Raw genomic sequence first — 26,492 nt, forward strand, 5'->3', positions numbered from 1 at the left:
CTGAGATTACCTCTGAGCCCGTTTTCCCTGCCAGCTGGGGACTCCAGAACCCTGCCTTGTTGAGACAGACACACTAGCCTGCTGCAACACAGACCCAGGTCTGGGCCACGCCCCCAAAACTGCAGACTTTAACCAAAAACTGCTCAGCAGGTCACCTATCTCCAGCACCAAGACACCTAGTTCCCAATGGGATCCAAACCCCAAATCTGTTTTACTCTCTAACACTTATACAGGGTAAACTCATAAATTGTCCGACCTCTATAAGACTGATAGAGAGATATGCACAGCTGTTTGCTCCCCCAGATATTAATCACTTACTTTGTTCTGTCTGTTATTGCTTGGAACCACTTAAATCCTTTTTATACTTAATAAAATCACTTTTGTTTATTGATAAAGCCAGAGTAAGTTACCAAGCAAAATAAAACAAAACATGCAAGTCTAAGCCTAATACATTAAGAAACTGATTACAGATAATATCTCACCCTCAGAGGTATTCCAATAAGCTTCTTTCACAGACTAGCTTCCTTCCTAGTCTGGGCCCAATCCTTTCCCATGGTACAGTTCTTGTTAGTTCCAGCAGGCATCTTAGGTGAAAAGCAGGGTCTTTCTCGTGACTGGGACCCCCCTTATCCTACTCCACCCCCTTTTGTAGCTTTGGCAAAAGGTGGGAATCCTTTGTATTTCTGGGTCCCCACCCCTCCTTCTAAATGGAAAAGCACCAGGTTTAAGATGGATTCCAGTATCACGTGACATGGTCACATGTGACGGTAAGACCTCATTTTTCATTACCTACCCAGGCAGGCTTGCAGGTAAACAGAGCCATTTACAGTCAATTTTCCTAGTCAATGGGAGCCATCAAGATTCTAAACCACAATGGCCCATACTTTGCATAATTACAATAGGACCTCAGAGTTATACTTCACATTCCTAGTTTCAGATACAAGAATGATACCTTTATACAAGAAGGATGAACACACTCAGTAGATTATAAACTTTGTAATGATAATTTACAAGAGACCTTTTGCATAAAGCATATTTCAGTTACATCATATTTACACTCATAAGCATATTTCCATAAAACATTATGGAGTGCAACATCATAAGTTCCTGTTGTAACCCTCTTACTCCAGTACTCAAAGACTTTCATCTTTGGGGTTGAAATCTTCCAGCGCTGGTCTCTACCTGCAAGTGGAACTTCTTTAGAAAGCTTGTGCATTTGTTCTACACCTCCTCCCCAGCACCATCCATTAAATAAAGAAGCTCACAAGAGGCCAGGACCCAGCATGAAGAGAAGGTCTGTCTGACACAGTAAAAGTGAGTAATTGGCTTCTGGAGAGACATTTGAGGTAGCTGCACCATGGCATACCTGTAGGAGGTCCTGTGTAGTGTAGTTATAGCCATGTCTCTCTAAGATATTAGAGAGAGACAAGGTGGGTGAGGTAATATCTTGTATGGGACTAAATTCTGTTGTCTCTCTCACCAACAGAAGTTATATAAGATAATACCTCAGCCCCCTTGTCTCTCCATAGGATGTCCTGTTGTTGGCAGGATTTTCAGAAAGAGCTTAGAGTTGGCCTAACTTTACTCCCATTGAAGTCAATTGGAGGCTTGCTATTATCTTCATTTAGGCCAGTGCTGAAAAATCAACAAACACAAAGATAGACAAGATAGTTTAGAGAGAGAAAAAAGAGGGAGAAAGAATTCAAGAATGGAAGATGGGTGTGGCTGGAAAGCAAGCAAGGAAGCACCTAACCAAGCCACTGCAGAGGATTGCCAGGAGGATTACCACACATGGATGGAGGAGGATGATGCATGCCAGTGAGAAAGCGCAGCAGAGCAGAGAGCATGAGAGAAACCCCAGGCAAAAAAAAAAAAGAGAAGCCGCCAAGAAATACCCTGGCGACCTTCAGGTTGATAGCAAAAAATGGGCTATACCTGGAACCAGCTAGAGCGAATGGCCAGGATATAGAAGACTATGAGATCTGTGTGTGGGGCCCATACCTTGGGGGGTGACGGGCATGAATGATGAATGAATGAGTGCTGTGGAAAATTCCAACCTAAGGGTGAGCTCTTGTCCCCATTGAAATCAGTGGAAGTTTTGCCATTGGCTTCAGTGGGGACAGGATTTCACCCTAAAGTTTCAGTTCAACTGCCATTATTAACATAAGTGGAAAAACTCCCATTGACATCAGTGTAAGCTGGACCAGGCCTAGTGACTGAGAGTCCATTTTCATGGTATTTCCAGCTCCTGCCAATCCACAAAGAGCACAAAATGGACTCTGTCACTAGGCCTGGTCCAGCTTACACTGATGTCAATGGGAGTTTTTCCACTTATGTTAATAATGGCAATTGAATTGAAACTTTAGGGTGAAATCCTGTCCCCACTGAAGCCAATCCAGGCATGTTGTTGTAGACCATGCAATATTGGCCAAACCACTTGGTCGCTTGTTCCTCGGCGAATGTCAACTTATATAGGCAAATAGCACACAGCCATAGTGTTTCTGGGGGATGCTTTCATCATACGGAAACAACACATTCCTAACAGAGAGAGTCACATTGAAAATTTAACTGCTGAATAGCTGTGTCCCCTTATAGTGCATCAGAATTGGGAAGTAGCTCTTTAAATAGTTTGAGTCCTCTAGCAGTGCTCTCTGTGTTTCGGGTTTCAGAAGCCATCAGCACCTGCCAGAGCAGCAATGTATGTGTACGGCTAGGCTTTGTATGTTGATGGATGTTTATTAAACATGGTTATGTGCACCTCACTGTGCCCGTGTGGTTCCATTATATTATATTTGTCATGTAAAAAGCAAACAACTCTACGAATGAAGGTAGAATCCTAATCCAAAGTTCAGTGAAATAGGGAGTGATTGCAGAGGCCTCATGAAACTGAAACTGCAGCCCCAGGTACTGCGAGTAAACTGCTCATTGAGAGAATTTTTTTCCTCATGAGTCAAGTCACCAAAAGTCATGAGGTTGTATTAAAAAAAAAATCGAGGTTCAGTTCTTTTTATCATTTATCTTCTGAGTTTTGAGGCTTGCGGAGCAGTTGGAGCATGTTTTCCAGCTTCCCTCCACTACCATGAGGGCTCAGAACTTGTTTTGAAAAACTATGAAATTTTAGATTCAAACCTAATCACCTGCTTCTAGGAGCTGAGGCTTTCAGAAACATAGCAAATATCACATGTCTTCTGCAAAATCACAAGAGTTGGTAACACAGGCCCTTCTCCTTTCACTGAGTTAAAGGCAATAGCATAGTTAGAAAGAATTTCTATTGTTTGTATTGCACTAGCACCTAGGAGCCCTAGTACACGACCCCATTGTGCTAGGTGCTGTACAAACATCGAACAACAAGATGGTCCCTGCCCCAAGGGGTTTACAATCGACGTATAAGCCAAGAGAGACATATGGGGAGTACAAGGAAACAATGAGATTTCTATCAATCAAAGTTAGAAAAATCCAGCCGTGTGCTATGGATCCAGAATAAAAGGGTTACTCCTGACAGAATTCTGCGCTCCCAATTCATATGGCCCGTATATTTCTGTTCTAAGCAGCCTCAGAGACGCAAATCACTGCCGGGGAGGAGAGGGCCTGGGGGTGCGTTCCTGTGGGGGAGACGATCACCATCAGGGGCCAGGGCTGGCCAACAAGCGAGAGAGACTCTTTCCTCTCACTTGCTACTGAGGCTCATGGAGAGGGGATGGGGGGGTAGGTCTTTTTTTATGCACAAAGAAGGCTCTGTTCCCAAGACAGAAATGTAGCAGTCTTCCTACTAGTTAACTGATCTCATTCTCTGAGGCAGAAATGTAGCTGCCTGCCTGCCTAGTAACATGTCTATAACTTCTTGAGAATTGAAAAAAACCTTAATTAAATATTAGTATCATGTTACTGAAAGTTTTGTTTTTAAATTAAAGAAAATAGCTTTTGTAAAAAAACAATAATACATTTTGTTAATGTTGCTGTTGATGGTTAATTGATCTCATTCCCTGAGGCAGAAATATAGCAGCCTGCCTGCATAGTCATGTTGTTAATGTTCCTATGATTAGTTAACTGTTTCCATTCTCAGTCAATTCCCTCAGGAGCATAAAACCTGTACAAGTTTTAAGGCCCCTACATTGCCAGAGTGATGTAAAGCCTTATAAATGATAGCTCTTCCTAGCTGATTTCTGCACTATGTGCTCGCTCACTTTTTTCCTGTGCCAAAGTGGCACAGTGGGGTTCGATTACAGCTCAGGATTTATTTTACTTACCCATTTTAACAAAAAAAAGACTTTGAGGTCAAATAAAACATTTTCTAAGCAGTCAATAAAATGTCAGGACAATCAGAACCAAGCACTTCCCAAAGTATCTAGCCAGATCCAGGACAATGATTAGCAAAATGTATGACTTTCATGTGAGAAAGTCTGAGCAATTTAAAATTACATTCTACTTTTTTTTTTCTGCTTGGTTTTCTGTAATGTAATTTAAATGAAAATCCAGGCTTATAACTGGAATGCAGGGTATTAGTTACCAAATGTTTGTAACTTAACTTTCATGTGTTTAGGAAATGCTGAATAGTTATTGTGACTTTTTTCTGTGTTGTAGTTTAAATAACTTACCAAAACAATTGAAACTTGTGTGACTATACTGCATTATTTTGAGAAATAAAATTTGCAGAATTTTTATTATTTTGGTGCAGAATCACTCAGAAGTAATATGTGATTTATCTCTGGACAATAGGCAGGAGTGAAAGTAACTTAAAGGACTTACCGGTATGCTGGAGTTCTGAGCAGGGGGTGTGGCCTCAACTGGAAGAGGCATGGCCTCGACTGGAAGAGGCAAGGCCTTTAAATACCTGGGCCCTTTAAATCACTCCCAGAGCTACCAGCTGCAGAGACATCTGGGAGCCCTGGGCCTCAGGGGTGATTTAAAGGGCCCATGGCTCCAGCCACTGAAGAGAGCCCTGGGCCCTTTACATCGTCAGCCTGGGGAAGCCGGTCCAGTCCGGCACAGCATACTGGCTCTTGCTGGTATGCCGTATCGGCTTACTTTCACCTCTGACAATAGGAGGAGAAGGCATTCTGAGAGCTAATAAGCCAGATTCTCAGATGGTGTATGTAGAGGTAGCTCAGTTGCTTGACATGGGAGCAAACTAGATTTACACTGGCTAAGAATCTGTCTCTATACTTGGGACTCCACACTGATGTCTGCACGGGAAAAATGTTTTGCAATCCAGTTTTCAGGCAGTGAAAGCTAATGCTAATGCCATAACTCTTGTACTACTGACTGTGTGACTTCAAAGAAAATACCTTCCTGATTTCTGACTGTGAATAGCTATGTATCATTGTGGCATGTTCAGCTGGAAACATGAGAGTGTGCTTCTTCTGTCATCGTAGAATTAGCTATCCCTGCCATATGGCAGGGAGGTACATCATAAATGCCATGCACCCAAGTACAATGATTAAAATTAGATCAGTTGCCAAAGACAGCAAGTAAGGTACAGTGGTTGGAAATCCATGGGACTAATGTGAAATTCGAACCTCAGTGTGTAGAGGGTAATCAGATAAATGGTCAGCCTGAGTAAACTCATGTAGATTAAAAGGAGAAGCATTAGGAGACATTCTGTCTAGGCCTTGCCTTCATCAGGGTATACTCAGGACTAGCTGGCAGGATGCTGAACGTAACTTGTCAACACTGACCGCAAAGCCGCGCTTAGCATCGTGTTAGCTAGTTCGACTCCTCACGGTCATGTTTTAACACAACTGTAACAAAGACAAGCCCACCGGGAGACCAATGCTGGTCAGAGCCCCTCAATTATGCTGGTGGGGGTAACTGCAACACCCCATGAGGAGTGCAACATATTGGCCTGTACACAGTGGGGGATGGAGCCATGGTTCCATCTACTCCCTTCCCCTCTCTGCACTTATCTACCCCCTTTTCAGTGAATTGTCCCCTAACTGGGGACATAAGGACTAGCCACAATCCACATACATTAGGAACATCTGCAAAGTCCTTTAAGATCCCCTGGAAGGTGCTATGTCCATGCAGAATGTGTGTTTCATTGTGTGTGAACAAAAACATTTCATGCAGGGCTTGATTGTGAAACAACAACCTGATCTGGATCAGGGGCAGTGCATAGCTGCCCCATACCAGGAGCTGCCCAAGGATGCAACTGTTCCTCCCTGGACCCAGCTTGCTCCAGCATGTTACTGGGCCCAAGCAGTGACTGCCTAAATTCACACCGCACGTCAGTGGCAGAGCCAAGAATAGGACTCAAGTTACTTCCTCATCTCTGTGCACATATTGTGCTGGCTCAGCTGCACTGCCCAGAGTATGGGAGGGATGAAGCCAAGGCTTTACTTACTCCTTCCACACTTCCTGCATGCTCACTTGGGGTATAAGGAGTAGCAGGCACACAGCACAGGGTTACTGCTGTGTGCCTAAACCCCGAGTTCAAGGAGGCCACATAGGAGCATGAGGGTGGGTTTCAGAATGAAAGTTACCTGAATTCATAAGCAAGGACGTTGACGGAATTTTGATTTTTGTCAATTGACCAGGAAGTTGATGTCATCAAGTCGTGTCAGGAGAGGATGAAACGCCACCTGGATAAGGCGATAGCCCAGCTTGCGTAAGGAAGAGTTTCACCTCAACTTTTCTTAGTAGCATTATATTCTAATTTCTAATGTAAACACCTCAGCAAATCCCCTCCCCGCTCAAAAATACAGCTTATGGGGGAGAAATGTCTCGCACACTTAACAGTTGCTCAGCCCATGTTTAAATTTGATCTAATTGTTGAACAGGTTGGTGTAGACCCAAAGGATATGATGCAGTGTTGTTTTTTAATAAGAGTAGCTTCACTTAGAGAGATACTCCACCATGGGTAAGAAATATTTGCTGTGGACCTAGGCCAGGGTTGCCAAAAGAGCTCATTCACCCAAAGTGCTGAGCTCTCTTGGAAATCTGGCCGTTTGTTTTGGTGCGTAAATAGAAGCTGTGCTCTTTAGACAATCCGGCCTGAAGTGCCCTTCTAAAGGGATACATGAAACAGGCCAGGGATATTTTGGAGCTACCAGATCATTCCTTCATATATTACATTCTGTTGCAGGAAGTATCATCATCTAATGACTAAAGAACTTTACTAGGAGTCAAGAGACTTGGTTCTTACTCCTTGCTCTACCATTGAGTTGCTATGTGATCTTATGCCTCGTTTTCCTCATCTGAAGATAGGGATAGCATTTATCTTGCTCACAGGGGTCTCGTGCACCTTGAATTGATCCGTGTTTGTATGGTGCTTAGGGATGCGCAGATGAAAGGTTCTATAAAGTGGAAGGTGTCATTATATCCCCTTCTCACAGGCATGTTCTTCTTGTTTGGGTCATTCAGAAATAGTAAACTCTTCCCATTTCTTTTGAATTATATTCCTATGCTAAGTAAATACTAGCAATCTTGTGCTTGATGTCAGCTGGGCTGATGGGATAAGTAAAGGTACCTCTGAACCGCTCTTCTGTTTCCCCCCAGTTCTTGGGCTCCCTGGGAATTGAACTGGCCTCTGGTGCTAAGTACTTGTAGGGTTACTCCATGGATTTGTCCATTAGGGTCTGTTCCATGAGCTCTGCCCCCTCATCATCTCTCGGACCCGTTAGAGCAGCTTTAAGTCTCCTTTGCCTTGTTGGGGTAGTGCAGAAGGGGACTGCCCAAAGCTGGAGATGTGGCCTGTTATACTCATTATGATTTACTCTGCAATAATGGTTTTTCTCATGTTACAGATCTGACAGGGCAGCCCAGCACGAGCTGGAGAAAGACCTCAGTGATAAGCAAGCAGCTCACCGGATCGATGACAAGTGTCACCATCTAAGGAACACTTCTGATGGCATCAGTTACTACAGAGGAGTGGAGCGGGTTGATGCTACGTAAGTACATCTTGAGAATTACGTTCAAGCTGTTTGGGACACGGGACTGGATAGAAAAGGTTCTACCTGCATGATCCAGCCCTTTGGCTGAAACTACTGAGATGGTTTTTGCAGGAGCGGTCAGCTTTCCCTTTATTATGGGCTGCTACGTGCCCTCCCCCAACACACACAGACCACAGCCACGTGTCATTTTAGCGCACATGTTTTAACAATCAGTGGAAACTGTACAGTCTCTTAAGTATATAATGACTCTGTTGAGTGCACTGTAGCCAAAAGATTACAGTGTGGGCAGGATATAAGCCTTCCTGTATGATAAAAAAGGGAGATTGCGGGTTTGAGCACGGGAGAGGTAGAACAGAGGCAGGAGGCAGAAGAAGAAAGGAAGAGTAAAGTTCATGTAAAGCCTAATTTGAGACACTCAGGCTGAGATTTCCAAAGCTGCCTAAGTGATTTAGAAACTCGACTGAGTAAAATTAATGAGATTCTGTGTCCACATCCCTTGGGTGGCTTTGAAAAAATCTCAGCCTTCATTTAAAGTGACATCGTTGGGTTTAACATGCATGTATTAGCTATTGGTCTGTGATGGAGTTGTTAAACTTCACATTTATTTTTCAAATATTTTTATATATATTTTATATCTGTATAAGTCAGCATTGATCTACAGCCCACTACATCTGAATTGCAATCTTCACTTAGACAAAGACTGTTGGGTTTGATTGCTTCCTAAAGAAGACCTGGTAATGGGCATAATATAAACAAAATGGGAACAAAGTGAAAGAAGGAGCATTGATCTTGAGATACAGTTCTGCTCTTTATTAGAATGAATGAGGATATAAATCAGTACATGGATGGTTGTACCATAGCTGGCAGAGGGCTAAAGGAGTAAATTAATGTTCACTAGTACATGTGTACTTCGTGGGCTGGAATAGATTTTTTTTAATCTTTAAATGTCAATTAATTACCTCCCTACTGGGGCCAGAGGAATTTGAATGAGCAGCAGAATAACAACCAGAATGAATGAAGCCCAAAGCTGATCAAATTCACAGAGGGTGGATGAGATGTGCAGCAGGCTGGCGTGTCTGAAATGGGGCTTACCTGGGATTTAAGGGTTGCATCGGCCTTGTTCTGGCCCTTTGCACAGGGATGGATTTCACTCTGAATAAATAGAAATGACTAGGAAGAACTACATGTACTATTTATTCAGTGTGAAGTTGCTATAAATCTTACCAGCTGAAGTGAGTTGATTGTAACTTGTGTCCCCTGGAGCTTGAACATACTGAAACTGTTTAGAAATATGTGGTTTTATTAAAATCTTTAACATGATCCAAAAGTCACCATTTAAGACTATGTTTGTGGAGCCTGCATAAGACTATGTATGTGGAGCTGTCTTCATGAATACGGCAGACTTTATATTTGTCTGAATGATAAAGATCAGCATTATGAATGAACTGTATCCGGATATTCTAATTTTTATGTGGCAGAGTCAGGATCACAGATTCCAGCAAGGATCATTTTAATCCAACTTCCTCCCTAATAGAATATGCAGTTGCCTGTAGTCAGCCTTAGCTACATTATGCTATTGCATGCCTCTGGTTTTGTTTTCCCAGGATCTCTGTGCCAGAGTCCTGGTCCAAGTTTACAGATGATAATATTCTCCGCTCCCAGAGTGAACGAGCTGCCTCCTCCAAACTGAGGGATGATATTGAAAACTTGCTGGTTGTGACTGCAAACGAGATGTGGAACCAGTTCAACAGAGTGAACGTTGCGTTCACTAATCGCATCTCTGAGACAGCGGATGCCAAAAATAAGATCCAGACACATCTGGCTAAGGTAATCATAGAACAGTAGGGCTGGAAGGGACTTTAAGAATTCCTCTAAACCATCCCCTCTGTGTTGAGGGAGAATTAAGTAAACCTACACCATCCCTGACAGGTGTTAGTCTAACTTGTTCTTTAAAAACTCTTGATGACAGGGATTCCACAACCTCCCTAGTAACCTGTTCCAGTGCTTAACTAGCTATATAGTCAGTGCTGTTTTCCTAATATCTAACCTAAATCTGAACTTTCTAGGTTTTCCTCGAGGTTGTTGCTTATAAATCAGAGCCACAGATTAGATTCTTTAACTTCACAATAGAGCTGGTCAAAAAATTGGGCGGGGGGAGGAGGGAATGTAGAATCATAGAATTCAAGATCAGAAGGGACCATTATGATAATCTAGTCTGACCTCCTGCAAGATGCAGGCCACATAAGCCGATCCACCCACTCCTTGGATGCAAGCAGTGACACTGCCCCATGCTTCGGAGGAAGGCAAAAAACCTCCAGGGCCACTGCCAATCTACCCTGGAGGAAAATTCCTTCCCGACCCCAAATATGGCGGTCAGCTGAACCCCGAGCATGCGGGCAAGACTCTCCAGCCATACCCTCTGAAAAAAGGCTAACAATATCCTATCATTGACCCATTGTACTAATTACCAGTGTGGCACTTAATTGACCTATTGACTAAGCCCGTTATCCTATCATACTATAGGATAGAATGTATTTATTTGTTGCCTTTTGTTGTTGTTGAAATACTGCTTATACCAGGTGTGAAAAAGCAGAACGGACCAACATCAATTCTTGTGTGAAAATCTGTCAATAAGGCTACACAGGTGTAACTGTCAGCAGGAATTGGCCCGTGTTCTCATTCCCTTCTCAAATCACATTCCTCGCTTACCCAAGATTTTCCACTTGGGAAAGAAGTTAGTTTGAGTTGGGGCAGAAAAATGAGGACTAACTTCAGGTTTATTTAGCTTTAAGTTTTTGGAATGAAACTCAAAAGAAATCAAATGTGAGGTACTTTGATGGTGGATTGAACTGTTAGAGAACCAGCAAATGGACAGAACCTGCCTTTAGCCTATTTAGCCAGTCTTTCTATCATAGCCTGCTAAGAAGTGGATTTAAAATCCTTGAGGGAGAGGGGAGGGAGAAACCTACAACATTGTGTGTTGAGCTTCTTCTAGTGCTTTTGCAACCCCTTAAAAGTACAAAGATATGTTTGCCTGTGGAACTAGGCTGAGCATGAGGAAAGAGCTTGGTTGCCTGTGCATCCCAGTTCAATACAGTATTGAACGCAGTGCATCATAAATCTGAAGCCCCTGGAAGGTACTGTAGAAGTTAAAGTACTGATATCCAGAATGGGATCTTTTGTTTTGTTTTTCCTACAAATATGTGAGAATCCGTTCCTTATACAGACGCTCCCTGGGTTATGCAAACCCGACTTACTGAAATCCGCACTTAAAGTTCCGTAAGCTTTTGGGGGGGGGGGCGTAATTGTCGGAGATACGTTCCCAACTTACGCAAAATTCGATTTACGGAACACCTTGCATAAGTTGGGGAGCATCTGTACATGGGAGGGGCAATAGTTCTGGCTGGACAATGCCAGCTCAAACTACACCCACAGCTGGCATGGGTTCCCGTGGTAACCGGATTTTTAGTGTCCAGTCACCAGTGTTAACCGGATACCTTCTCTAAAGATAAGCCTTAAAAAAAAGATCCTCACCCTGTTGGCAGTTTTGCGTGCACCTGATCTTGCTCCCATTCTGGCCATTAGCAGGGGAGCCAGTGAGGTCAGTGGGATTGGAGAGAGCCCAATATCAATGCCACCTTTGTAAATATTATTCTCATGGCAAGCCATTTCCCTCTCTTTCTCCTTGCTTGTGAATATGGATCAAAATGTAAACCTGTCAGCCAGCTGTAGTGTAAAATACAGAGGTTGTATTGGGTATAATGTTGGCTGCTTGTTGAATTTAGGATCTCCTGCTAAGTGATGGAATTTTGAGGGGGAAAGAGAAAACACAAAAATATATTCTCTAAATAGCAACGTTCATTTGTGTATGGGCTGGTTTGGTTTAATCTTAGACGCTACAAGAAATCTTCCAAACAGAGATGACGATAGCAGCTATTCGAAAAGCCATCAGAGACAAAGGGCCGCCATTAAAGGTGGCCCATACCCGCCTGGACGAGCGCACACGGCGGCCAAACGTGGAGCTGTGCCGGGATTCCACCCAGTTACGGTAAGGCAGGAGTTCAGGTTTATTGCTATATTTAAGGCAACATGATTCCATGGAGTGGTTGTTACAAGCCACCAGCCATTCCACCGATATTTCAGTGCTGTCAGAGCACTGTAGCATTCACAGTTTTGCAAGATGACAAATAGAAGTTAATAGAGCTCAGTTTTTATGTTCTTACCTGAAACCTGATGTTACTAGTAAAGTCAATTGCAAGTGAGCTAATTTCCTAGGCTTTGTGTGGTGTGGTGTGGTGCTAACCTCATGCAAACCTTTGCACCTCCAAAGGAGAACATTAATGGTTTCCGTCCTTGTAAGAGAGACACTAAAGAAGATTCTTGAGTGGCCATGTTGCTATTTTTAAGATGCAGAGCATCCTTAATCCCCATTGACTTCAGCAATAGCTGAAGCACTCAGTACTTGACAGGATAGGGCCTTCAATGCTCAGTATTTTAAGCGTGGAAGTGTTTTGGCTGTTTCTTTTTCAAAACTAAACCTCCTCTTTCAAAGGAGTCCAGTGCCCAGAAGAGAGCTGGGGAGGGCATCTAGGGTCTTCCTCCTTTTGGAGTCTGTCTCCAAAGGTGCTGCTGGGGCCTGATCTGTCCTTTCAGCAGGAGGTTTGGCTGTTACTTCCTCCCTGACCTATCTCTTTTCATTGATATTCCAGCTAAAGCTTTTTGGCTTCCACAGCCCAGTTCCTAATATCAACCTCAGATGAAATGCTGACCCCACTGAGGTCAATGGGAGTTTTGCCATTTGACTTCACTAGGCCCAGAATTTCACCCCCAGTCTTGATTCAGTGGCTTTATCAGATATCTGACACGGGCAGGGCTGCACCCCCCTTGCAGCGGGGGCTCCCCAGACTGCATTGTATTCCGTATAACTGTACTCCAGTGAGTGTCTGCTCTGGCCAGTTACCACAGGAGAGCAGAGTCCATCCTGAGTTCTGTGCACAAAAACACCCTTCCTCAGTCCATCTGTGCAAGGATCATGCACAATCTGGGCCTTCATGTAATAGTGCTGCTTAGACTTAACCAAAGAGCCTCCCTAATGCCTGACAATGTGAGTTAGAGAAATGCTGTTATCTCTGTTGTACAGATGTAAAACAGAGTCCCAGAGAAACTAAGTGACTTGCTCAAGCTCACATAGTAAGCCTGTGACAGAGCAGGGAATATGTAAGCGAGGGAATGGTCCCACTGTTGTGGTGAACTTTCCTGGCTTCTGCACTACCCCAGTGACATGGGCTAGCGGAAGGATCTGAGTCCTCGCTCCCACTTCCTTTACCCAGAGGCCTCCCTGTCCTCACAGACTCCCCTTCCACTCTCCTGTCTGGCAGAGTCCTCATAACCCCAACAAGGCTGGGCCCAGGATTCCTGAGGGGCTCAACCCCCAACCTTGCTGTGGTCACCTAGGACAGGGGCTAGGGTGTCCCCACTCTGGGGTGCTCTCTCTGCACTGGACACTTCCCTGACCCACTGATCATTACTTACAATTTAAAGCAAATACAATTTATTTAATCAGCAATTACTTAAAAAAAAGAATAAGGAAAAATGAGAAAGGTTAAAGGAAAACACATCACCCTGCTGTGTGGCAGGGAACATTACAAACAGTGTCTCTGGAATGTCAGCCAGTTCACAGTCTGTTCCTTATCAGAGGGGTAGCCGTGTTAGTCTGGATCTGTAAAAGCAGCAAAGAGTCCTGTGGCACCTTATAGACTAACAGACGTATTGGAGCATGAGGTTTCGTGGGTGAATACCCACTTCGTCGGATGTCTGTTCCTTGTAGGTCCCAGGCCTCCTTCTCAGGCCCTGGCTGTGCTGCAGGGATGCTGTGGGTTGGACACTTGCTCTGGTGGTGGCCACACACCTCCGGGCTTTGGGTAGTGGGACCCTTCTTCCCAGCATCAGCCCCCCGTCGGGTTAAGATGCCCCTCCCAGTCTGGCCTGCAAGGACCCTTTGCTGGGGGTGTCTTTCTGCGCTGGGCCCTTTGCTCAGGGTCCCCCCTTGGTTGGCCCCAGTTGCTCACCGCACCCGGCTCCAGACTGCTCCAGCTCCAGCCCCAGCTGCACTGTTCTATCTCTGGCTCCACTCTGCCTCAGCACTGATGCTCCTGCTCTGCTTCCAGCCCCCTGGGCTGCTTTGCTGGCCCCTCTGGCTCTGTGGCTGCAGCCCTGCTCCCAGCACAGGGTCTGCTTTTCTGGCCCCTCTGGAGCTGGCAGGGCTCTGCTCCCCAGCTCAGCTCAGACCCCTGCTTTCTCCTTAGCTCAGCCCCACTCTGTCTGAGCCAGGCAATTCCAGCTCACACAGAGGATGGGACTCCCGGCCCCTGCCCTGGGCCTTCTGACTCCCTGATTAACCTGCCTGCCCTGTCAGTCAGGCTGACCTGGGGCATTGGCCTCTCCCCATTGTTCCTGGGGACTGTCAGTCTCAGGGTCCTGATTTCCCATTGACCCTTCCACTTTCTTTTGGCACGGGGAGTTAGCCAACCAAAAGACCCCCACTCAGTTTTAGTAAGGGGACAAGAGTCCCCTTTCAAATAGAATGTGGGTCTCCCAAATCACAGACTAAGACACCCTAAATGCTAGACCGTTCCAACCCATCACACCAGTCACCCAATACATCACAACACAGCCAGTGTGCTGAGATAACTAACAATAGTGCATCTTTGCAGTGAGTCAATGTAAATATCTGCAAGACAATTGTAAACTCTATTTAGTCATTGTATCTAAAATTATTTCACCTGACTGTTCTCTTGGCATCCTGAATGTCTTTATTCATCCATCATTCATATTCTGCTCTTTAATTTTTAAATTCTGCTGTTTTTCATTCTTTACACTGTGTGTGTGTGTGTGTGTGTGTGTGTGTGTGTGTGTGTGTGTGCATGCATGTGCACGCACGCAAGCAAGGAAAAACTCAGAAAAACAAAATGAGAACAGGAAACCACAGCTTTCCATCACTTTTCTAAATGGCGCTGTCTGTTGCGTGAGTTGTTTCCATGTATCGCTAGAGTTTGAGAGCAGTTTGTTCGTTTGTTAACCCCCCCCCACCCCCACTGAAGGCAAAAGGAGTTCTGCCATTGTCTTCAGTGGGATCCAGGATCAGTCTTAAGTCAGAAACATGTGCATGTAATACGTTCAGAATGTAACCAAGATGGTATTTAACGGCACCAAAAGCCCTGTAAATAATGCCTTGCCAGGAACATGCCCAGTTATAGGACTATTTCCATCCTAGAATCTACTAACTCTTTTTTTCTGTTGTTGTCTTCTAGCCTGGTTAATGAAGTCCATGAAATTGATGACACCATCCAGAGCCTTCAGCAGAGGTTGAGGGATGCAGAAGACACCTTGCAGATGTTGGTCCACACCAAATCTAATCTGGAGCATGACCTGGCTGTCAAAGCCAACTCCCTGTTCATTGATCAGGAGAAGTGCATGGGGATGCGTAAGACCTTCCCCAACACTCTTAGGCTGGTGGGGTACACATAGGCCAATATAGCCCTGAAGCTGCTCCTGCACTGATTAATGAAAGCATATATGGAAGGGGTTTCCTTGGTGGCACTACAGAGTTTTAATAATATGGGGTTATATTTTCATGTATTACAGGATGCACTAATAGGAATTAAATGATCACTTTCTGTGTGAGACTGTGTGTTGGGAGACTCCCCCCACCCCACCCCATTGGTGGCTATACTTATTCATAGAATGTGCAGAGACTATCTGAAAGGGTGCTGTTTGACACTGAGAGAAATACCACTCCATAGTGGGAATTATTCCTGTCATCTCAACCTGTAATTTTAGAAATCTAAAATTGCAGGGTCTCTCGCCTTTGTTTCTCGCTAGTGGGAAAAAAAGCAGAAGTAAAACTAAAAATACTCGGCAATTAGAGTAATTAGGTGTTGATATTGATGTATTTTTAGGCATGCAACAGGATAAACAAAAATTATCGTGACAGGTTTTAGAGGGGTAGCCATGTTAGACTGTATCAGTAAAAACAATGAGGAGTCCTTGTGGCACCTTAAAGACTAACAAATTTATCCCACAAAAGCTCATGCCCAAATAAATTTGTTAGTCTCTAAGGTGCCACAAGGACTCCTCATTGTTTTTACAAATTATTGTGAATCCTAGGAACCTTCCCAATGTGTACCGTTCATCTACTCGAGTAACCAGACTTTAAAAAACTATCTTCCCTGTCTAGAATTCTATATAATCCTGCTTAAATAGGTGAGATACCCTAATTATAGGTGCTTGAGGATCACTAGGCTTTTCAGCGCTGAAGAGTGCTATCATATGCACAATAGTAGGCACTTTACTAGTGTAGGGGTAACATTTTCAAAAGGTCCTAAGTGACTCAGGAGCTAATTTCCATTGACTTCCAATTTTCAACGGCATTTATGCATTTAAAGACACTGAGAGGTGCCTTGTGAGATTTTCAAAAGCACCTAAGAATGTTAGGCACCAAACTCTCATTGAAAACAATTATTTAAATAGGTATTAAGCACCTATGTTCTTTTGACAATCCCAGTAGGCTCCTGTCTACCTCTTTTTGAGGCCTAAATACCTTTTAAAAATCCAACCACTTTGAAATCACTCAAATCACTTTGAACATTGTGCTGAGGCTCCTAAATCACTTAGATGCTTTTGAAAATGTTTCCCAAGGTTCCCATCTGAAAAAATGACATTATATTTGCTTTTAAGTCACCTGATAATGCATCAAGTTTTCCTTTAAACTGCCAAAAATCAAATAAAATTAAAATAAAAGCATTTAAATTAAAATCGGGAATCAGACAAAAAGTATGGACCAAATTCAGGCACAACTCCCATTGAAATCAACAGCCCGGATACACTTCCCATAATGATGTAAATCTGGAGTGATTCCACAGACATCAACAGTTACACTGGTGTAAGCAAGAGAGGAGTCAGGTGAAATTGAGCAATGGGTGTGGGGGTTGGAGGGCTGGACTTGGCCTTGTGATATTTTATTGAATTTTTATACTCTATTTTTTTTAAGAAAAATGTGAATTTCATTGGGGCTGATCCTGATCTTACTCCAGCTTTATATTTGGTGCAACTCTTTTCACTCCTGATTTATGCCAGCGTATAAAGTAACTCCACTCACATCTTTAGAACACAATCTTGTTCCCACTGAAGTTTCTGGAAAAATTCTCGTGGACTTTAATGGGATACATCTGGGCCCATTGTTCCAGTTTGCAACTGAGTATCTCACCCTTATATGCTAGAGAAGAGCAGAAGAATTGGCGGAGTCTGAAATAAGGCACAAAAGGAAATAGTCAAATTTTAAACCTCAGAAGATCTTGCAACCTTCCTCCGCTGTCAAGAACAAAACAATGAAGTGCATAGTTTCATAAAGGTCTTAGCCAGATAAAGGTTTCATCTGCCAGATGCAATGAAATACAAAGACAATAGAGTCTTGCTAACCAGCACACACTAAAACTTGTACAGAAAAGGCAGTACTCTCACGCTTCTCCGGAAAGCTTTAATAGTGAGTACTGTAGCGAGGTCTCCCAGTACTAATCCTTCAGCATAGTACTTCTACAAAGTGCACTATGGAGCATTTGCTGGGAGGCTTTGGAGCTTTATCACACATGATTAAAATTCAACACATCAAATAAATGAGCAAAACGCTTTAGGTGATGCATGTATTTCTTGCATACCTGCTAATTTACAAGATTCACTAACTTGCAGTGAACATCCTGGTTATTAGTGGGGGTGAGCAAGGTTTGTATGGACAGCTTTCTTTACAGCACCTTGTCATTAGACATGGAGTATTTATCAGTTCCTCATTACCATGTTATCTGGCACCTCACAATCTTTTATGTGTCTATCCTCAAAACACCTGGTGTGGCAGAGAAGTGCTATTATCCCTGTGTTACAGATGGGAAACTTAGGCACAGATTCTCAAAGGTATTTGAGCACCGAACCTTGAAAGTAATGGGAGTTAGGAGCCTCAACACCTTTGGGAATCTGGGCCTAAGTGACATGCCCAAGGTCATACAGGGAGTCTGGAGCAGAGCAGGGAATTAAACCCAGATCTCTGAAGTCCTAGGCTAGTGCCTGAACCACTGGATGCAGTGCTATATGTGTCACTTAATGGTAGCTTTGTAAGGTATTTTATTCACTTTAACCACGTGACCCTGATGAAATATCAGAACAGAGCTAAGTGCTATCAACGCATTTTTATGCTTATTATTAAGACTATGACAAGAAACTGAGCATGAACAGAAAATCACCCCATCTCGTTCTATTTATTCAACCTGTTCAAGTTACTGTGGACACGTCTTCCCATGCGATGGCTTGTGGATGCCTTCCTATTGCTCATTGCTTCTGTTGTCATTGCCTACCTCTGTAATGCAATTCATTTTTGAAAGCTCAGAGTTATTAATTTAGGTCTGGATTTTCAAAGAAGATGAAAGCAGTTAGGCACCCAAATCTCACTGAAATCCAATGGGAGTTGTGTGTCTAAGTCACTTAGATTGCTTTGAAAATTCTGACTTCAAAATTCTGCTCTTCTCCCAATCAGAATTTCTGGCTCTACGTGAGTCCTCCAGTGGTTTCCTTCTCAGTGGCAACAGCACAGATAAACCCAGACAGTGCTACCAATGTTTTTGGTTCTCTAGACCAGTGTTTCTCAATGACCAGTCCATGAGATCTCCTTGATGCAGTTTAGGAAGGCAGCAAGCCTTTGATATCCCTGGTATCAAAAAGTTGAGAAACGCTGCTCTAGACTATGGAGATAGTTTGTAGCGTGTGAGCCCCTCACTGTTCCCCGTGCAGGGTCCCAGAGCTCTAATCTGTGGCAGGATCCCATCCCATAACCTCTGCATCTTGGCAGGTTCTCCCTTCATAACAGAAAACAGGAAGTACTTGTTCTTGATGACCTTTTGCACCAGGACTTTGGTCTCATGCAGACTAAAAATAAGATTCCTCCCCTTTATTTGTATCTTGGAGCTTCAGGGCTGAGTCTGTTGGAGACAGCAGCTTCCTTTTAAGAACATGGCATCTTAGAACCAGAAAAGGCTGTCTAGCCTAACGTGCCTGCCCTTTCTCAGTTTATTGTCCTCCCACCTTCTTGCTGTGGCACCAGATGCCGGACTCCCCTCCTGACCCAGAAATAAATCCATGGACATGCTGACTTTTAGCTACTGTGAACTCCCCTGGTAACCAGTTATGTGCTGTGTCCGTATGTTCCTTTGTAGTAAGTTGTTCTGCCAGCATTTCCTTGCCTCAGACTTTCCAAAGTGTCTAGTGATTTTTTGCTATCCTGATCTGTAGGTGCTCAACTCAAGACATTATAATGAAGCCTGATATTCAGAAAGTACTGAGTGTCTTCTCCTGAGAATCAGGCCCCTCCCTCTAAGGTGTCTTAAGCCGGGCACCCAAAAGTAGAGGCACCTGTAGCCACATTTGAAAATTTTAGCAGGGCTGTCCTTAGGATTTATGGGGCCCTGTGCAGTATTACTAAACTGGTGTCCCTATGCCCGACAGCAGCCTGGGCTCGCATGTGTATAAGGATGGTCTTTTGAAGGATTTATTTAAAAAACTGTATGTCTGAAGATCCAAGCATTTAAGGCTAAAGATGAAGACTCAGCTTGTGCATCTTAAAATCTATGCAAGGGTTTATAGAGATGTGATTTTATAATCTTCAGCAACTCACTAATGAAATCTTTTTAAAGCAAATTTTAAACTAAGGTCCTGTAGACTAACATGTTCTGGGTAAATATTACAGTCATGCACAACTATTTTTGTCAGTAAATTCAGAAATTGACAGTAGATACCTGTTAAATGCCTGCTAAATGGCTTCATTATCACCTGAATGGCTCTTTAACAGTTTCAGTGTTGTGCTAGTAGGGCTGGCAGGCTGGAGGCTTTTTCACTTTTAAGTACTAGATCCCCTCCAGAGGAAGACTCACCAGGCTGCAGCAGCCAGCTGTGGAGGGAGCCTGCCAGAAGGGTCAGAACAGGCGGGATAGGAAGAGGCGTGAGGGTGGACACTAAGACCCAGTGGTGCCCCAAATTTCCAGTGCCCTATGCAGCTGCCTATGCTGCGTATGCCTAAGGATGGCCCTGAATTTTAGCACTTATTCCTTGGGCAAAGTCCTGACCTCAGATTTTTGAAACGTTCTGTTACATCATCTCAAAGATTGGTCTTTTCCAATTAGCCAAAAGCCTTTAAACTCTTCCTGTAATTTATGAGATTTTAAATGCAGTGTCAGTTAAGTGGCCGTAAATGTCTTCTCTCTGTCCTACCCTTTCAATACACTTTGGACTCTGTGGTTCCTTGCTTTAGTCTTAACTGGAGGAATTTCAGTTGCAGCCTCTCTAATTTCTTTCTCAAATATTTTCCAACTTTCTAAAGCAGATTTCCCAGACATTATAGAATTCCCTATTTCCTTAGGGTATTTCATATTCTCTCCAAGCCAACTTTCCGCAAGTCAGAAACACTCATTTTGCTTTCTCTGGCACTTGTCATCTTCTAAAAATCCCATAATACTGTGGTCACCGTATCCCCAATGCTCCTCAACTTCTACATGATATGGCCTATGCAGATCCCCAGACATACCCTGCCACAAGACTCATGCTTGTGGCTCTTCAGAGGAAAATATTTGGGGTGAAATTCCCCTGTTTGGAGGGTTTATATAGACTTCAGTGATGCATTTGTCTCTCCATGGTGGCTGTGCACAGATATGACCTTCACTTTTGGAGAACAATCTAGCGGTAAGTAAGCTTTGTTTATTAGATTTATCTCATTTCTTAAGATTAAGTTCCCAATAGCATCTGTCTGTGGTGAACGCAGCAAGCTACATAAAGTAGCTGTCCTGCCTGGTATCTGCTGACACCATAGGTGCCTTTTCTTTTGTGATACCTTCTGAATTCTTCAAGTTTTCCCCCAACTAAAGTTCTGTCCTTCTTACCTGCCTCCACTACCTTTTATCACCGTCTTCCAATCAGAGTCCTTTCCCTTGCCCTGGGTCCAAGGATTACCTGTCTGCCTGTATTGCTGTTTTGCTGCAACAAAATTCCTGTATCCGTCAAACTGTTGCTAGAATTAGTGTGTGGAAATTTCCTTGCATCCAACAGTTGTGATTCTGCCCTTCTTCTTCCTGGCTTTTCCCCATCGTATCAGTCGGTGATCTCTGTCGTGTAATAGGATGGTAAATCAGTTGTTGGTGCATGCAGTCAAGTAGTCATCATCATCATCATGTTCCCATTACGCCTCTGCAGGGGCGCTGGAACAATCTTTATAGTGGGGGTGCTAAGAGCCATTGAACCAAACTGTAAACACTGCATATGATGGAAACTACTTCAAACCACGGGGTGCTGCAGCACCCTCCACACCTCTAGTTCCAGCACCTCTGGCGTTTAGGGCAGCGATGAAGCTCCTCCACTCCTGTCTGTTTCTGGCAAGTCTTTCAATGGTTCCCCTGCTGTGCTCCTGGTTTTTCAGCTTGGCTTCCACAGCTCTTCGCCATGTTGTTTTCCGGTGGCCTCATTTTCTCTTGCTTTCAGGTGTCCATCTTATTGCTACTCTGGCGATGGAATCAGTTTCCATCCAAAGCACACGGCCAAACATCTCCAACGCAACCAAACACCCTCAGCTTTCCACTTAAAGATAAACCCTGTTTCAACCCAATACCCAGTCAAAGAGTAACAACCAAATTATCAAGGCGCTGTTGTAAAAAGAAGGTTTGCTCTGTTTAGGGAAAAAAAATCAGTGAGCATCCCTGGGGAGCTATACATGGATTAGGGTGACATAAAAGCTTGCAGAAAACTTCTGACATACATTGTGGCATAAACCCAGTTTAGGTTGCTTTGGGAGACCCTCCTGCAAAACAGTAACCGCAGCCAGAAAAAAACCCATCACTATATGATGGCTCATAGAAAACTCTTCAGTTAAGCTATGGCTAAAGAAAATTCAAGAAATATAAGATATGGAACAGGTCACAGCTCAAAAGCAACAGTCCCAAGATTCCTGAGAGTTGTCTGATGATTGCCAGCTTGGGCAACAAGAAGGAAGGAACCATGTAAGCCTCTACAGCTTGAGCTAAAGAGCCCTGTTCTGTAGCTAAGAGCTGTAACGGATTCACATCCTCTGTGGATACAGCACACAGGGAGACTTGTAACATGCAGTGACCAGTGAGTTTCATTCAGCTGTATATCTATTTGCAGCGTACAAGAAACAGTCCCAAGTAAGAATAGGCCTGAGCTAAAACCCCTGCTTCTGTACCTCTCCTCTCCATAAATAACAATGCCACTGAAACATCTGAGTCCATACATAGAACCATGCCAAAACTAACATGCTTTTCTATGTGGCAATATCGGGTAAAATCCTGTCCCCACTGAACTCAAGGGAGAGTTTTGTCATTGACTTCAGTGGAATCAGAACAATAATGTTGCACTGATTGCCTGTGTACCAAGATGCATATAGTGATACCTTACTAAAAGAAACAGAAGCTCTACTAATGCAGGCGTTCACAACCTTTTACATACCTCTCCACTCTCCCTCCAAACCTGCATGAGTCCTCTCCCATTTAGCTAGGACCTTGCTCCTGTTTAGTAACATGGGTAGGGCAGGGAGGGTGGTCATCAGCTTCTGACACCTAAGAACCACCATACTGGGTCAGTCCAAAGGTCCAGCTAGCCCAGTATCCTGTTTTCCGACAGTGGCCAATGCCAGGTGCCCCAGCGGGAATGAACAGAACAGGTGATCATCAAGTGATCCATCCCCTGCTGCCCACTCCCAGCTTCTGGCAAACAGGGGCTAGGGACCTGTTCTCAACCTCAGCTGGTGTCATGACCCAAGGCTGAGAACCTACATAACTAATCAATAACACTTACCTGTATAGTTAACTCTATGTATATATGTGAATATTGTTCTGTGCATGTAATTATGAGTGTCCTTGTGACCCACCTATAGGTATCTTATACAAATAAATTTGTTTATTTGTATAAGATACCTATAGGTGGGTCACAAGGACACTCATAATTACATGCACAGAACAATATTCACATATAGGATATATATAACCTTTATCTCTTCTAACCTTTATCTCATATATATATATTTCTTCTAAAATAACCTTTTATTTATATATAGTTATTTTAGAAGAGATAAGGGTTAGGTCCACAACCTATCTCCATCTCTCTGCTCCATCTATACCCCATTCTCCTATGCTGTATGAATTCCACGCTTGCTGATCTCAGTCTAGATTTCTGCCCCTTCCCCTCTACAAGCACATTCCGAACCTCCTGCTGTGTATGGCTTTAATTAGCAGGGTATGAAACGGGAAACAACTCCCAAAGGTTCTGCTGACAAGGCAAGGCTTGGGGTTAAAGAAACCCATCTGTGGAAAGACATACAGTGAAAGTCCTGTCTTTTCAAATACACTGGAATAGCTTGTAAATAGAGTGGTCAAATTCATCACTGGTATAGGAGGCACACCAGGAATATTCTGGCATGTACACACATTAGATGATGATGAGGCACTGGTCATGACTTCATAGGTACGATTGCATTGAAAAATGTGGTTAAAGTGCATATGTATATTTACATACACATCACCCCTACACACCCTCCGTCTCGCTCACAAACACACACGTGTGTGTGCACCCACAGACACACACACAGCCTGCAGTTTGCCCCCTTACATGCACGTTATTTCGATTCCATTAGAACAGACTGGCCTGGCGTCTAGACCCTATTCAGCTTTCATGTAAATGTTCAGGACTGCATGTTCATTTACTGCAGAAGCTAAATGACTGTACTCAGAGACTTCAAGCAGCTGCTTTTATATATTGCAACAGTGTGGCTTGCTCCTTGAAGGGCTACAGCCCTGGGGCCAGCCAACCCAACTTATTAAATAGGCACGCCTGAACAGGGATTTGCAGAGAGCTAGAAAGTTCCTGCAGGTTGTAGGGAACAGAAGACTGCAGAGACTTTGAGACACCAGAGAAACAAGACTCCTGCCAGGTAGAACAGGAAGCAGCCTGCTAAAAGCAGGGACTTGAGGGACTCTATTTTGGGGACTTTGAGTTTTGTTCTGACCTTTTACATTAACAAACTCAGACCCCTAGGAGGGGTGTGTGCACACAGAGAAGCCTATGAGGAGGGGAAATAGAGGCAGAGTTCTGTAGAGCCACCCCTGGCCATGAGGGGGCGCTCGGGAGGCAGTTGACCCTGTTACACATATCTTGGTTTCACAATCCCAATCTTCATGCCAAACAGAACTGTCTACATTGGTATCTATGGAGCAAACATACGCCATATGCCCTTTGGGTGCCACCATTTTAGAAGCATTCCTCTTTCTGTTTAGTTTCCATGTTATCCAGCAGACATTTGTCAAGCACGTTCTGTTTGCTGAAGGCATGAAGAATAGCCCTCCTAGAAGCTTATTCACATGATTGAAATATTTGGAAGCAGCTTGGTATCAAATCCCTAGAGCTATAAAGGAAATCACATGCTCAATAAATATTTCCAAAGCCTCGGTCTGTTTGGCTAAAGTGCCTTTCCAAAAAGAGACGAAACTCCGCTGGAGGAATGTCTGCAGAATGGTCTCTTTGCTGTGCACATCCTCTTTATTTCCTTCTCCCTGGCTCTTTGCCAGCGAAAGCTTCCTCACCCTTGGGCTACTCTTTTCTCCTATTGGAATTTCACATAGTTCTCTCTTGCTTAAAAAGCTAGGTTTGGCCCCATTTTCAGAATCCCTGGAAAACAAGAGTTTATTCTCTCCCATTTACACGGACAGGAGTTCTGCTCACACAATCAACCCATCTGGTGCTTTTATGGCCCTTATTGCAGAATGAATTGAGCTCCCTCTTATCTTAGATGGATTTTATCCATAGAGAACCCTTGTGAGATACAGAGGCCGCTCTATTTTACACCCAGAGAACTGAGGCACAGTGTAGATTTAAGCGATGCGCCCAAGGTGAGACAGGAGCTGCGTTCAGATATCCTGAGGCCTAGACCCATACTCTATCCACTAGACCAGCCTAGAGGTTAGACAAGATTGTAAACTATTTGGGGCAGAGGCTATCTGTTTGTGCTGCGCCCTGGTCCATGGCTGCGCCTCCTAGGAGCTATGATAATATTTAATAATGGTTCTTCTGGCTTTAAAACTAATTTATTTTCCTGCCCTTACTAGAGAGTAGGCCCGCAGTAGAATCTGTATTAAGGAATCCACTGATGAGAACATAGGCGGCAGTTTATTTTTTTTTTTGGGGGGTGGGTGGTGGGTCCCCACTACTCCCCCCTAAGAGCTGATAAAAAAGCTACAACGCGCCAGTGTGCACAAGATTACAAGGGTCAATTAAAAGTTGTGTGGGTCAGTTTCCCCTGCAAGATGCCAACTGAAGGTGTTGGGGACAAAGAGATCAGGGGAGGAGGTGTCAGTTTGCTGGCTGGGGGGGGGGGGAGAGACCAGAACTTTGTTTCTGGCTCCCCCACCCCCAAGATGCTGTGTTCCCGTCATCTAATAAACTCACATCTGACTGCGGAGTTGGGGTGCAGGGACCTCTGGTTGCCCCAGAGACAGTATGCCCAGAGAGGAGGCTCCCCAGAGTCCATCCCCTTCCACAAGTCAGCACTTCCTCCTCCACACCCCACTCTTCCTCACTCCTCCTTTTCCAGGTCTCTTTTCTCCACCACTCTCTCTCCTCTCCTTCTCTCTTTCAGGCCACCAGCTTCTTGACTCCAACTGCTGCTGCTTGCACAGCTGAAAAAAGAAAACCAAACAAAATGAGAGAAAGCTGCCCTGAAATTTGAGGGTGGGGTGGGAGGAAGCTGAGGGGGGCTGGGGGGGCTGGAGGGGCTGGGCTGGGGGGGGGGGGCATGCTGACTGGGCTCTGAGGAGGGACACGCTGCTGCACTGAGGTGGGACAGCTGGAGGGAGGGGGAGAAGAGGGAGGGGGGAGGGGGGAGCAGGGGGGGGGGGGGGGGGAGGTGGGGGGAGGGGGGGGGGGGCAGAGCAGTCAGGGGCAGGCAGGGAGGGGCCAGCAGGGGGAGGCAGAGGGAGTCAGGAGGGGGCTCGGGGCGGGGGCGGGGGGGTGGGGGGGGGGGGGGGGGGGGGGGGGGGGTGGGGGGCAGGAGGGGGGAGGAGGGGGGGGGGAGGGGGAGGGGGGGGGACCGGGGGGGGGGGGGGGGGGAGGGGGGGGGGAGGGCGGGGGGAGGGAGGGGGTGGGGGGTTGGGGGGGGGGTTGGTGGGGGGGGGGGGGGGGGGGGGGGGGGGGGGGGGGGGGGGGGGGGGGGGGGGGGGCTGGGGGGGGGCTTGGGGGCTGCTGGCTGGGAGCTGTGAGCCTAGGGCCCTTTAAATCCCAGGCGCAGAGGGTCAGAGGCGCTGTCAGGCCGCCAGGAGCCCGAGCGCTCAGCGCTAAATCTCAGGCAGGGCCTCAGAGGGCTCTGAGCTGGGGAGCCCAGAGGAGCCCAGAGCTCAGAAATCTCAGCCGCAGCCGCAGCAGGAGTCTGGGCTGGCTGGGCTGCCTGTGGGGGAGCAGCCCAGGAGCCCATCCCAGCCGCCGCGGCCGCGGAGAGGCTCGCGCGCTGCCTGCAGC

The 26,492-nt window shown here is 45.0% G+C and overlaps 1 protein-coding gene across 2 annotated transcripts in view; it reads left to right on the forward strand.

Moving 5' to 3' along the window:
* The window catches only part of TEKT3 (tektin 3), a 36,563-nt gene extending 20,991 nt beyond the window's left edge, over nt 1–15,572 (forward strand). For both annotated transcript variants that reach the window (XM_039500479.1, XM_039500478.1), the window contains exons 4-8: nt 6,534–6,604; nt 7,743–7,886; nt 9,494–9,716; nt 11,783–11,937; nt 15,200–15,572. In XM_039500479.1, coding sequence (XP_039356413.1) covers nt 6,534–6,604; nt 7,743–7,886; nt 9,494–9,716; nt 11,783–11,937; nt 15,200–15,416 — 810 coding nt within the window. In that variant the 3' untranslated portion in view covers nt 15,417–15,572. The remainder of the gene's footprint in view (nt 1–6,533; nt 6,605–7,742; nt 7,887–9,493; nt 9,717–11,782; nt 11,938–15,199) is intronic.
* Nucleotides 15,573–26,492: the final 10,920 nt, after the last annotated feature.

This window comes from Mauremys reevesii, linkage group 15 (assembly GCF_016161935.1).
Source record: "Mauremys reevesii isolate NIE-2019 linkage group 15, ASM1616193v1, whole genome shotgun sequence".
Classification (NCBI taxonomy): domain Eukaryota; kingdom Metazoa; phylum Chordata; order Testudines; family Geoemydidae; genus Mauremys; species Mauremys reevesii.